Source organism: Macaca fascicularis, chromosome 11 (assembly GCF_037993035.2).
Source record: "Macaca fascicularis isolate 582-1 chromosome 11, T2T-MFA8v1.1".
In the NCBI taxonomy this organism is placed as follows: domain Eukaryota; kingdom Metazoa; phylum Chordata; class Mammalia; order Primates; family Cercopithecidae; genus Macaca; species Macaca fascicularis.
Genome location: NC_088385.1, coordinates 78,748,754 through 78,762,029, shown reverse-complemented (window position 1 = coordinate 78,762,029; position 13,276 = coordinate 78,748,754). Strand labels below are relative to the sequence as shown.

General features: G+C 36.5%; 1 protein-coding gene across 1 annotated transcript in view; it reads right to left on the bottom strand.

Annotated features, from left to right (window-relative positions):
* Nucleotides 1-3,981, bottom strand: part of TPH2 (tryptophan hydroxylase 2) — a 94,300-nt gene extending 90,319 nt beyond the window's left edge. Inside the window, exons 1-2 of the mRNA XM_005571552.5 lie at nt 3,753-3,981; nt 1,113-1,262 (exon numbers count right to left, since the gene is read on the bottom strand). Coding sequence (XP_005571609.3) covers nt 1,113-1,262; nt 3,753-3,857 — 255 coding nt within the window. The 5' untranslated portion in view covers nt 3,858-3,981. The remainder of the gene's footprint in view (nt 1-1,112; nt 1,263-3,752) is intronic.
* Between the last annotated feature and the right edge of the window lie 9,295 nt (nt 3,982-13,276).

Sequence of the window (13,276 nt, the reverse complement as noted above, 5' to 3'; positions counted from 1 at the left end):
ATCTGTAAAATATTTCCTCAGATTTCCATTACCACTGTTTATGGTGCCTGATCCTTTCTTCAAGGTCAAAAGAGAACAAGAAATGATTTGCCAAATCAGGCTGCTAATTCCCCTGCTATGATCATCATAGAGGCATCATAATAATGCCTCATAGTTATACACTTTACAAAGCACTTTCACTCATATTATGTCGTCCCAGCAATCCTGTTAGGTAGGAATTATTATTGCAATTTTACAAATAAAGAAATTGAACCTAGGAAGCAGCTAGTGTTTAGCCAAACCAGGAGAACACAGGTCTGAATCCCCTGACTGCAATTCCAGCTATCTTTCTACCGCACTAGCAGCCCAAGGCATCATGCAGAGCTAGGCTCCTTATCTTACAGCTCTCATCAACAGCCACTGCCCCCAAACAAAATGCATTTTGTAAGGGAGGGTGTTTGCTGAAGGGTAGAGAAACCGTTAGGTACATGCTGGCAAGAACACAACAGCTTTTCTTCCAGCCTCACCCCTAACCAGAATCTTTCTTGAGGGTTCAAACTACAGATTTGGGCCTGAGAAGATGCTACGACATTTCTATAAGATAAGGGAAGAGCTAGCCCCACAATGTATAATATAAGGAGAGTGACTCATCTTCACAAAAAGATACATAAAGACACATAAACAATGAGGCTTAGGGGAATACCGAGTGCCTATACTCATGTATCTCACTTTTTTCGTAATAAACATGCTCCTAGGACATGTGTAAGTTCAAATGTGAACAAATCAAATCAAGCTGCAGGCTCTTGCTACTTAAGATACCCTGTTTGGCTCCTCTTGTGTTTTCATTTTCAGGTGGGAAGCTCACATTTTTGAAGTACTGACCTCCTAACCTGGCAATAGTCTTCAGAGTTCCTAACAAGCTAACTGCATTAATAAGCCACAGCTTATACAATTCTGCTTATTTCATTGCTTGACAGACAGACCCCCCTTTTAAAGCCTCTTGAGGTTTGGTTCCTTCGAAACTTTCACCACATTATCCAGAAATTGATTCAGAAATGTTTCAGAGCAGATAACAGGTTTGTAACCAGGCACACAGTCACTTTTAAAATGATGTAATGATATTTTACATTCACCTGAAAGAGCCTCAGTGCTTTCACCAATCCACCGACTTCATTTTTCAAGGAGAAAACAACTGCTGTCTTGCCACTTTCGGTAGCAGTTTCATTTTTGCTGCTTCCCTTGTTGCCTTTGTCGTCATTTTTGCCAGAGTTAGCTTTATTTAGCTTCAGGAATGTCGAAGCATAATAAAACGAAACGTTAGTTAGGGTTCCAGAATCCTCTGTAATTAGATTTTTCCCACACATTTCATTCATAAGTTGGAAGCTCCACCAATCATACAAACTTAAGGTGAAGTTGCCATGTCACTCATAACTTTCAATCATAAATATTGGTTTAATTTACGCTGAGAGACTGTTTTCCAGTGGTCTAAGACATCATCTAGTGGTTGAAATTAAAAGGGGATCAGATTTGCTTCGCTTTAATAGCAACAAAAACCTGACTGTCATAAAGCCTGAAGTATCATATATGAACAATTCCTGCCTTTCTAGAATTATTTTACAGCACAAAGTTTGATCTCTTAGCGTCATTGAATCATATGGAAACTATATTAATTACTAACCATAATAAAAATAAGATCAAACATATTTTTGACAATAATTTTAGTTTCAATTAAATTTTAAAAACAAAATATTTATTTCGTTCTGAAATATGTCAGCACATGCCCAGAAATTAATGAGTAATATTACTTTCTTCAGTTAGATCCACAGTGTCAATGTGAATCTGCCTGCAAAAGTTTAACACAGACAAGTGTATAACTCTAAGGCCATCTGTGTCAGAAGACAATGCTTGAAAAGTGACTATTAAAATTCAGTCACAAATAAAATGAAAAAAGGAGAAAGGAAGAAAGAAACCTGGCAAGCTAATTATTAGGAGCAAACAGTAAAATCTGAGAAACTGAAGAAGATTAACACTTCATTCGCCACTTAAGATTTTATATTGCCTGAGGAAGTAATGTCTATTAGTCCTGCTGGCTAAAGAAAAAAATGACAGATTCCAGTAACTCAGGTCACATTGCCAGAAATGCAGAATAAAAATCTGGAAACTTTATTTAGGAATAGAATGGGAGGAAACAAAACAAAAACAACAAGCTGGGAACTTTCATTTGACAGACAATGCAAAATTAGGATGGTCTGTTTTATATTCTTTATATGCAAATACAGCATTGGGCAGACAAAGAAGTAACTCCTGGCAAATGGTGATTTAATACAATCATACCAATCTGCTACATCCTCATGAAACTGAGAAATGTAGGTTTGCTTTGGGACCCAGTGAATAGTTATCTGCCATTGTCTTCTTCTGATTTCTCTACTGGCTTTATTTTCACACATCAGTATTGCCTTACTCACTAGATTATATGTAATAGAGATGGAGATTTTATTATTTATGACTTGAGGGAGGGAAGAAGTTTATGCAGACATTGACATTTGACAGTATGTTTAGTCATTAAAAGCTCAAATGTCTCAGTGTTCTTAACATCTGCCTCCTCCTCACCACATAACACACAGGTCTCGCATATATAAGTAGCATTTTTTATATAAAAGGGTCATACATTAGCATTACCCTAAGCTTTCTTTGTTTTCCTTCTAGCAGTTAATTATGACTTCAAAATTCTTCATTGTAATATCTCATCCAAATATTCATTATATTTAAATGTTAGAAAATCTATTTACGCTTTGGCCTTATTTTTGCAAATTGATTTAAATAATTCTACAGAAGTTGCCACGTTTACTTTTCAACATTTTTATCAGTAATAATATGTCAGTACAATGCAGCCCTCTGGCACATATTTGGAACTACGATATTAAAACAGATTATTCTATGATACAGACTGAATTGGATTTGGTTGATAAACTCTGGTAGTACAGTAATAAAATACCATTTAATATTTTTAATGACTAGGACCTGGACACATTTTTATTTCATGGTTTTTGTTAAATCCCATCACTATTACCTCAAAGCAGGATCTAAAATCCTGCAAATACTGCTTTTTTTATTCTGTAAATATTATAAACATAAAACTCCCTTAAATACCATAGCAAGTGATGTATTGCTTGTATTATTCCATCAAGTAAACTGAAAAAATTGAGCAATGTGGAACACAGAAAAACTTTTGAAAGGAATTCAATCTTTCTTTTATTCCAATAACCTGCACCCATAACTAAGAACAGAAAATAATAGTTCTATGTTTAAAGACCAGGCTTTGTAAACTGAAGGGGGTGTAGGAGACACAATGATCTTCTGAAAACCGTGGAAATTTATTTAATTTGTTCTCCTTACTCCTCCTCCTAATAATAAATGGCTTTTCAAAATTCTTCACACTCTTTTTTTTTTTTTTTTTTTTTTTTGGTTGTAGATTTAAGACGTTGATTCATACAATCTCTCATTCTTAATGTTCAGGAACTTCTTAACTCCGTACTTACAAACTTTGCGGAAAAAAAGTCTAGCACGCAGTGATTGGCACACTCGCTTTGCTTACGGAGAGAAGAGGAAGACTGAAGGCAGACAGGAGGAAAGCAGGGTAGAGAGTTTATAAAGAAGGAGAAAGTTGAGGTGTGCGTGCTTACTTACACTACAAGAGGGATTCATATGGTGAGGAGAAGATGGTCACTGCCCTAGAAAATATTTCTCCATAGTGCCAGGTACGTAGTACTCACTGTTAAGTTGCCGAGTAGCTGATGCTCTTCGGGCACTGCTGAATCCAGGGAAAACCCTCTCCTTGCCCAGTATTTACTGGAAAACATCATCATTGCTGGCTGCATGGATCCCAGTGTAATATTCTTTCTCTGCAGCAGGGGGGACTAGAGGGGCAGTAGCAGCGCTGGCGGAGATTGAGAGGAAGGGGCGTGCGATCAGCTGCCTGCTTGGGGCGCTGTCCAGAACACTGGTGCTGAAGAGCAATGAGAATCCTCCCATCCCCGGGCTCCTTTATATGAATGACTGGAGACTGATGGAAGGCTGATTAGAAAGAAACTCATTTCTGGTTGCCGATGGCCACAGTCAGATTACAGACCTGAAGCCTGGGGTTATCTGTGCTCATGATGTGATTTGTTTCATAGGTCGAGTAGCTTTCTGGGCGGGGGTGGTGGAGAACAATACATAAGGGGGTGTTATTTGTACAAGAAACCATCGTATCCCCTGACGTTAGCTCTCTCATCTCTCAAGCCTGCCGCTGGCAAGTTAACCTCAGTCTTTAAGCAACTGTGAATTCAAAGATTTTGTGCTTTCTTTCCAAAATTAGAAAAATAATTTACGAAAGATCAGCACTGCTGAATCCTTAAACCATTTTATGGATTTTTTAATTTTTAATTTTTATGGATAACGAATAGTTGTGCATACTTATAAGGTACATGTGATATTTTGATAAAAGTGTGCAATATGTAATGATCAAATAAGGTAATCAAGATATCCATTGCCTCAAGCATTTATCATTTCTTTGTGATAGAAACATTCCAATTCCACTCTTTCAGTTATTTTAACATACAAAAGAAAATAAATTATTGTGCTCCTGAATACTAGATCTTATTCCTCCTATCAGCCTATTTTTTTACTCATTGACCAACTCCATTTTATGTTAATAAGCTTTTTCTGACCTGACATACTGTAATTTTGTGCATGCAAACATGTGAGTGTACATATGTGTAATGGCTTTCATGGAAGGACTTCTTCTTAATCCTGTGATTCCTCTATGTAGAGTTATATGGAGGAAAATGTATTGCAAAGAAAATGTAAGGGTTTGATTTAGCCACAGGGAGTTTACGTATAGCTCAGATACTAACCCTGGAATCTTCCTTACTAAATGAGAAATAAAAGGAGACTAGATTCCCATATATCAGCCATTCATTTTAACACTCTTGTGGTTACTGAATTTTTTCTCTCCACTGAAAATCATGGAAATTTAATCATTGACATAACCCTTTCATATAAAAACTGCTACTTAAATATATGAGATCTGTGTGTTATGTGGTGAGGAGGAGGCAGAGGTTAAGAGTACTAAGACATCTGAGCTTTTAATGACTACATATACTGTCAAACATCAGTGTCAACTAGATCAAATCCAGCAACTTGACATGCATAGATTAATCAATATTCTTACTATTCAAACCTTAGAAAGTCATAAAATTCACAAGGCCACAGGAAAATGTTACCAATCTCCTGAAGAATGAAAAACTCTTGGCCAAATGTGCTTGTTTCACTAAAAATCTAAACAAAATCTGGTGCTGGCACTGCTTGCCTATATATATATATATAAAAAAGGGGTTTCAAAACAAGTTGGGATGAACTAATATTGACTGAAGTTTAATTGTTTCTGGAATCTTGAAGGGATATAATTATTAATTGATCTAATTCTGAAAATATTATTTGGTTTACATATTCTGTAAAGGTCAGCTCTAATCAGCTAATAGGAGAAGCAAGTTTAAATAAGATGAATGAAGTAATGACAATAATAGCTAATGTTACTGAGATGTAATGAAAAAACCAGAGATGTGAAGGGATAAAATCCACTAGACAGTGTCCCTGCTTGGATGTGAAAGCGAGGGAAAAAAGATATTAAAAGTAATTTATTTAAAATATGTATTTACAATATTAAAGATTTAACTACCTTTTCTTACCCTAGAAACCCTATTAAAACAACATAAAAATTCCTTTTCAAGGTACATAAGAAATGCATAAATTGGAAAACAACAGCAACAAAAAATTAGCAGCTTGAAAGAAGAAAAAAATGATCAAAGGCTTTGCAGTCATGGGAAAGCTGAACCTTAAGCTATCAATGAAGAAGACTGAGAAGCAACGCAATTTACATGACAGAATATCCTAAAGGCTCAAATATCTCTGGAATTGAAGGTAGATGAGACTGAAAAAGAGTGGTTCGAAGTGTGAGAAGCAGTTAGACAAATCAAAACTTACAACAAAGTTACAATAATCAAGACAGTGTGGTACTAAGGACAGATATATAGGTAAATGAAATAGAATTGAGTGTCCAGAAATAAACCCTTATATGTAGAGGGAATTGATTTTCAACAAAAGTGCCAAGACAATTCAATGGGGAAAGAATGATCTTTTGAACAAACTGTCCCGGAATAACTTTGGATATCCACATGCAAAACAATGAAGTTGAATTTCTATTTCACATTGCACACAAAAATTAACTCAAAATGAATCATAAACACACAATAAGATCTAAAATTAAAACTCTTAGAAGAAAGGGTAGGAGTAAATGTTTTTGCCTTTGGATTAGGCCATTGTTTCTTAGATACGATACCAAAAGCATAAGTACCCAAAGAAAAAAATAAGATTTTATCAAAATTAAAGACTTCTGTGCTTCAGAGGACACCCTCAGAAAAGTGAAAAGACAACCCACAATACGGGAGGAAATATTGGTAAACCATGTATCTCATAGGAGACAGTATCCAGAATAAAAATTTCTTACAACTCAGCAATGAAAAAAACAAATAGACCAATTTTTAATTGGGAAACAAAGTTTATTTGAGACAGCTTGCTCTGTTATCCAGATTGGAGTGCAGTGGCACAATCATAGTTCTTGGCAGCCTCCACTTCCTGGGCTCAAGTGATCCTCCTGCCTCAGCCTCCCAAGCATCTGGGACTACAAGAACAGGCCACCACACCCAGCTAATTTTTTGTTGCTGTTGTAAAGGCAGGGTCTTCCTATTATGCTGAGGCTGGGCAAAAAATGTTAATAGACATTTCTCCAAAGAAGATATGCCAATGCAAACAGGAAAAGGTGCTCCACGTCATTAGTCGTTAGGGAAATGCAAATCGAAAAACACAGTATGACTTCTGACCCACAAGGATGGCTAAAATAAAAAAGACAGACAATAACAAATATTGGTAAGGAAGCAGGAAATGTGAAACACTCACACCTGGTGGTATTATAAAATGGTACAGTCACTTTGGGAAACAGTTTGGTGGTTTCTCAAAATGCAAAACATAAAGTTACTGTATGACTCAACAATTTCACTGCTAGGTATGTGTAAAATGGTGTAGTTACTTTGAAAAAACATTTGGTGGTTCCTCACAAAGGTAAAACTAGAGTTACTACATGATTCAGCAATTCTACTCTTAGGTGTACACCCAAGAAAAATGAAAACATATATCCACACAAAAACTGTACATGAATGTTCAAAGCATTATTATTCATAGTAGCCAAAAGTAGAAACAACTCAAATGCTATCACATAATGAAAAAAAAACAAAAAAGATGTATCATAAATAAAATATTATTTCACAATATAAAGAAATGAGGTACTGATACATGTTACAATATGGGTGAACCTTGAAAACATTATGCTAAGTGAAAGAAGCCAGTCAGAAAAGACCATGCATGTATTGTAAGATTTTGTTTATATGAAATGTCTAGAGATGTTAAAAGAGATCATTTTTAAAAAAAGAGAGAGACACAAACAGAAAGTAGATTAGTGGCTGCCAGGGGCTGGAAAAAAAGAGGAGGTGGGGAATAACTGCTAAAAGGTACAAGGTTTCTGTATGAAAATGTCGTAAAATTAAATATTAGTGATAGTTACACAACTTTGTGAATATACTAAAAACCACAAAATTGTACACTTTAAGGGAGGGAAACTTTTGGCGTATACATCATATCTCAATAAAGCTGTTATCTTATTTTTAAAAAGCAGTTAAAATTCCATATTCCCCTTGACTATTCTAAACAGCCACGCCACCTCCTCTTGGGAAGGTTACTCTCTGGAAAGGGTAAAACAAAGGGCCACTGTACTTAGGAGCATCAAGCATAGTTGAGAATAGGGGGTACCATTCTGATTAAACGAATGTATTGAGGTATTGAGACTCATATCATGACATGGAGACTCCCAAACATCGGAAGGCTGACAGTCAGGCATTTAGTCTCCAGCCAAATAAAGACAAAAAAAATTCTTTGGAGAATCTGGCAAAGGCAAGATCTTAAAACACAGTGAGAGCTAAGATAATATTGAATGCTCTGGACAAAATAATGTAATCAGATTACCCTGTAAGTTCACATTTGACAAGCCCCAATTTAAATATTTGTTGGAGAGTATGGGGTTAGATTAGTGACAACTATATATAAAATCAGCAAGTAAAAAACCTTGATAAAAATTAACTCCCCAAGAAAAATGAAAATTAGGGCTGAAGGGGAGCATGTCTCACTGGAGGATTACATTTACAAAGTCATAACATAAGCACTAAATATTGACCTAACCAATATTATATCAATTATATTGGAAGACAGACAGATAAGAAAGTGTGCATATGAATAATAGGGGCTGTGGGGAGAGGATAAACAGCTAAATTCTCATCTTCCAAGATGAAAAATCAATGGTTAATGCCTAGAGCTGAAAATCAAAGTAGTTGCAACATACACATACTACAGCATTCAGACATATGGAAGTAAATACCACAAGCATGACCTGACAGTTGAAAGTCTTGCCACTGGTGGGGGATGAGGAGGGTAGGAGGATATGGATGGTGGGGAGAAGGGGAGGAACAGTTTCTCATAACAACAAATCTTGTGGAAACCATGTACATGTGTGACATTGATTACAAAAATATAAACTTTGAAAATAAATTATGCCAGGCATAATGGCTCAGGCCTATAATATCAGCACTTTGGGAGGCCAAGGCAGGATGACTGCTGAGTCCAGGAGTTTGAGACCAGCCTGGGAAATATAATGAGACCCCATTTCTACAAAAGACAAAACTAAAAATAAAAATAAAAATTACTAGTGTAATGGTATGTGGCAGTATTCCCAGCTACTGAGGAGGCTGAAGCAGAAGGCTCGCTTGAGCCAAGGAGTTCAAGGCTGCGGTGAGCTATGGTCATGACACTGCACCCTAGCCTGAGTGACAGAGCAAAACTCCATCTCTAAAGTAAATAAATAAATGAATAAATGCTGCATGGAAATAAGGCATTTTTTTAAGTAAAACAAAGTTTAAATCTTGGCTTTGCTATTTCCTACTTGTGCTTAAGCAGGACACATTACTTCACATTTCTCAGCCTCCATTTCTGTAATAGAAGGGCAATAATATCTAAACCTTATAGGGCTGTTATGCTGATTGTATTGGATATGTATAAAGTGATTAACATGGCGGCTGGCAGATATTCGACACTCAAAGTGTTAATTATCTTCCTATGCCTCATTGATTCTGAAGCCAGAGTAATATAAAATTGAGCATTGGTTTGCAATATTTGACAGAAATTTAAGAGACATGGATACCTAGGTTTTAATGAGGTGGTTGCCCTCATAATTCGTGTTAAGTAAGAAGTCAATAGTCATAAGGTGAGCCAACAGAATTGGTTTGGATCAAGCAGCTACAGAGGCTAGAAGTCAGGAAGTGGAAAATTGAGTAGAAAATACAAAGAGAGATATTGTCAGATAAGGAGACCTCCAATATAATATCTTACAGGAGGAAGAAGGCCATGTGATCATGAATGGCCATGATGACAAACAGCTGAGATATGAAATAGGGGTCCACAAAATTAGGGAAGTTTTATGTTAAGAATATCAGTGAGTCCTCAACATAGGTATTTGTTGTCATTGAGGAAAGTAGTGAAATGAGAGAAATACTATAAACCAGTCCTTAAAACACCTGGATAAATGGAAATGGCTTCTGTGAGGCTGTAGCCCATATGAACAAAGAGATGAAAAAGGCAATATAAATAAACTAAAACAACCAAGGGGATGCTGAAGCGTCCATGGCCCACAATTGGAAGAGACTAACCTATCCATGCCTACCAATTTCCATGTTGTAGACAGAAGGTGAGAGGCCTGAGGACTCCTTATTTCTTCTCCTTCCCTTACCACTCACACCCATCATGCTGGCCAAGTTAGAAGCCAGCTGGAAATGCAATGTCATGAAGAGAAAGCTAGACTTCAGTAGTGCAAAGAAATGTGTTTGGGAGAAAGAATGAAAGGACGTGAGTATACTTAAAGTAAGGGAGAATTTGCCTGGCAACACCCCAGTGTGAATGGAGAAAGCAGGTGTAAAGTTATTAATGGATAGATATTGTATGTGAGTGTTTGGAGATACTCAAAGCAACAGTGGGAGTTTCAAGATTGGAATTCAACAAAAAGTCTGATTCCTTTTCCCTTAATAACTTGTCCTTTAGGTTTTAAGCTATTATTCCAGTCTATCAAGTATGTGTCACAAGCAAATTTGATGCATGTGCTTACTATGCTTAAATTCATATTGAACAAGACAAGAGAAAGGGCTGACTTCTATGTTTATAGCACACAACCAAGCTAACAATCAGTTTGGCTGGATTTTTTTTCCCATTGACATTTGTCTTCTAGAGATTATAGGGTATACTTTAGTCTTCTTGGAAGGAATTGTTCTCTATTACTACCAACCACTCCTAATTTTGTCAAATTAACCGCATGAATATCATACCAAAATGAGTTTATTGCCCATCTAAGGTGCTTCCTTGATTTACTAGTATTGTAACTTATCAATAAAAGGAAATGAAATAAGCCTGCAATGATTTACTTTTAGGAAACTCAAGCAGACTCCTACATAACACCATTTTATTTTCAAGATATTCACAAACCAACATCTCTCCTGACTTTGAGTGAAGTCTTGATTGATTATTAGTCTCAATAGTCAATATGAGTGATGCACTGTGCTCAGATGAAAATTTCCAAAAATTAATACTCAAGTGACTTTTAGCACTTCAACTCATACTGTAACAGATGAAGGTGTTTATAACACAAAAGTATTTGTTCCTGATTACTCTCAAATACTACATAAACTATCATTTGAGAGGGAAAAAGGATAAACAAAGAAAAATTGCACTGAAACTTTGCATGAAGGTTGTGTCAACCATCTAGACATGCAGACAACACAATCTGACCTGAAATCAAGCAGGACAATTTGATATCAGAGTCTGACCGAATTGACCTAATGTTGAAGCAAAACCAAAAACAGCTGTCCACAATATTAAGCATTGTTTCCTAATAAAATGTTCACTGTCAGACACTGTGATTTCCCATACTACTTAAAATGTTTAACGCAGACATGTCATTTTTGATTTTGTGATTATTTATTGATTGAGGGTGATCAGACCTCATAAATAAGCAAAACATGAGCTATATCTTACACTCTTTTCTCATCATCATTTTAAATAATTTTTTATAAAGGGAGAATGGATAAAAGGCAAGCATATCTAAGCCAAATATGAAGAAAACTGAAGCACAAAAAGAATAGTGATTTATGGTGGGGGCAGTAAGGCTGTGGCTCGGAAGAAACCGGAATACACAGTTCAGATTTGAAGTCAAAATGACCTCAATCAATAGAAAACAAACCGATGGGTGCCTCAAGGCTCTATCTGCAGGGTAGTATGTATGGGGAGGAAAAGCAAACCACATAGCTGTAAGATTCAAAAAGATGGTTTGTGGCAGTATTTGGTTGCCATGAAATAATAATAGTGATAGCATTTATAAGTGCTTTATCACGCCCAGTACCATATTAGACATTTTATATGTACTCCATTTACTCCTCACAACTGAGGTAAGTAATATCCTCTTCTACAGATGAGAAAATGAGGGCTGAGAGGCCTGGTCACAAAACTAAGAAGCAACTGAACCAGGTCTCAAATCCATGACTGACTCAAATCTGTGCTCTTAAAATTTTTGTTTTACTTCATAAGTAGACATTTTCTAATATGAACAATTCAGTTTGACTAAATTATTTTCTGACGTTTGACTTCCAAAGCTTATAGAACAAACTTTATATCTTTTGCAAGAATAAAGCACCTTATAAAAGTGACCCAGGTATCCAGACTCCACCCTGATTTCACCTTGAATTTGAGAAAACAAGCCCCTAAAGCAAGTTGTACTATTTGATAAGACGACCTATCAACACGGTTCACATTATTTGTGTTTACATGGGTATAAAATTCTAAATTGTGGCCAAGAAACTTTGGGTCAGCGATAGCATATAAATTATAACAGAACAAGAATAAAAATAAGGCTTATAAAACTTCTAAGTTTTTTTCTTCTCCTTTTTCTGAGATGGAGACTGGCTGTTGCCCAGGCTGGAATGCAGTGGCATGATCTCGGCTCATTGCAACCTCCACCTCTTGGGTTCAAGTGATTCTTGAGCTTCAGTCTCCCTAGAAGCCTGGATTACAGGTGTCCACCACCACACACCGCTAACTTTTGTATTTTTAGTAGAGACAGGGTTTCGCCATGTTGGCCAGGCTGGTCTTGAACTTCTGGCCTCAGGTGATCCACCCACCTCAGTCTCCCAAAATGTTGGGATTACAGGCATGAGCCACCGTGCCCGGCTGCATTTTTTAAAGCAAGCTTAACAACAAAGACTGTATTTTTTGAAATCCGTGGTGATGCTCTTAGACAATGTGAGTCTTTAAGGAAAACTTAGGAAACTTAGATTAAAACATGAGTGAACCCTGGACCAAGGGTAGGCCTCTTATGGATCTACTCCGTATTGTGAAGCTATCAAGTACAATATTTATAATTCAAACCTTGTTACAGAATAAACTCTCTTCTAAACTTATTTATGTCTAATTCTGAGGGGTAGAGCTGAAGGATGTGGAAACCTCAGCAACCCAGACATGGGAAAAAGTGTCACAAAATCAAATTCAGTGACCCATAAAAATGAGAATTTCTGTGGTAAAGAATCTCCTTTGCTACAAGAGTTTTGTGTGTGTGTGTGTGTGTGTGTGTGTGTGTGTTGTTTTTAAAAGGAAGGTGTATTCTCATGTTCAGAATGATTCAGTTGTCCTGTTAGGCTCAAGGGGAATATATTTGGAGAAAGGATGTTTCTTTGGTGGGAGGGCAGATAGTTATCACCTCAAGCACTTATCATTTCTTTGCATTAGCAACATTCCAATTCTACTTTTTATTCTGAAATACACAATAAATTATTAACTACCATCACCTTATTGTGCTAACAAACACTAGATCTTATTCCTTCTAATTGTATTTTTATGCCCATTAACCACCCCTTCTTTGTCCCACCTCCCCACTGCCCTTCCCAGGCTCTGGTAACCATCATTCTACTATCTCCATAAATGCAGTTTTTCTTTCTTAGTCTCCACATATGAATGAGAACATGAAATATTTATCTTTCAGCGCCAGGCTTATTTCAATTAACATGTCCTCCAGTTCCATCTGTGTTGTCACAAAAGTCAGAATTTTATTTTTATGGCT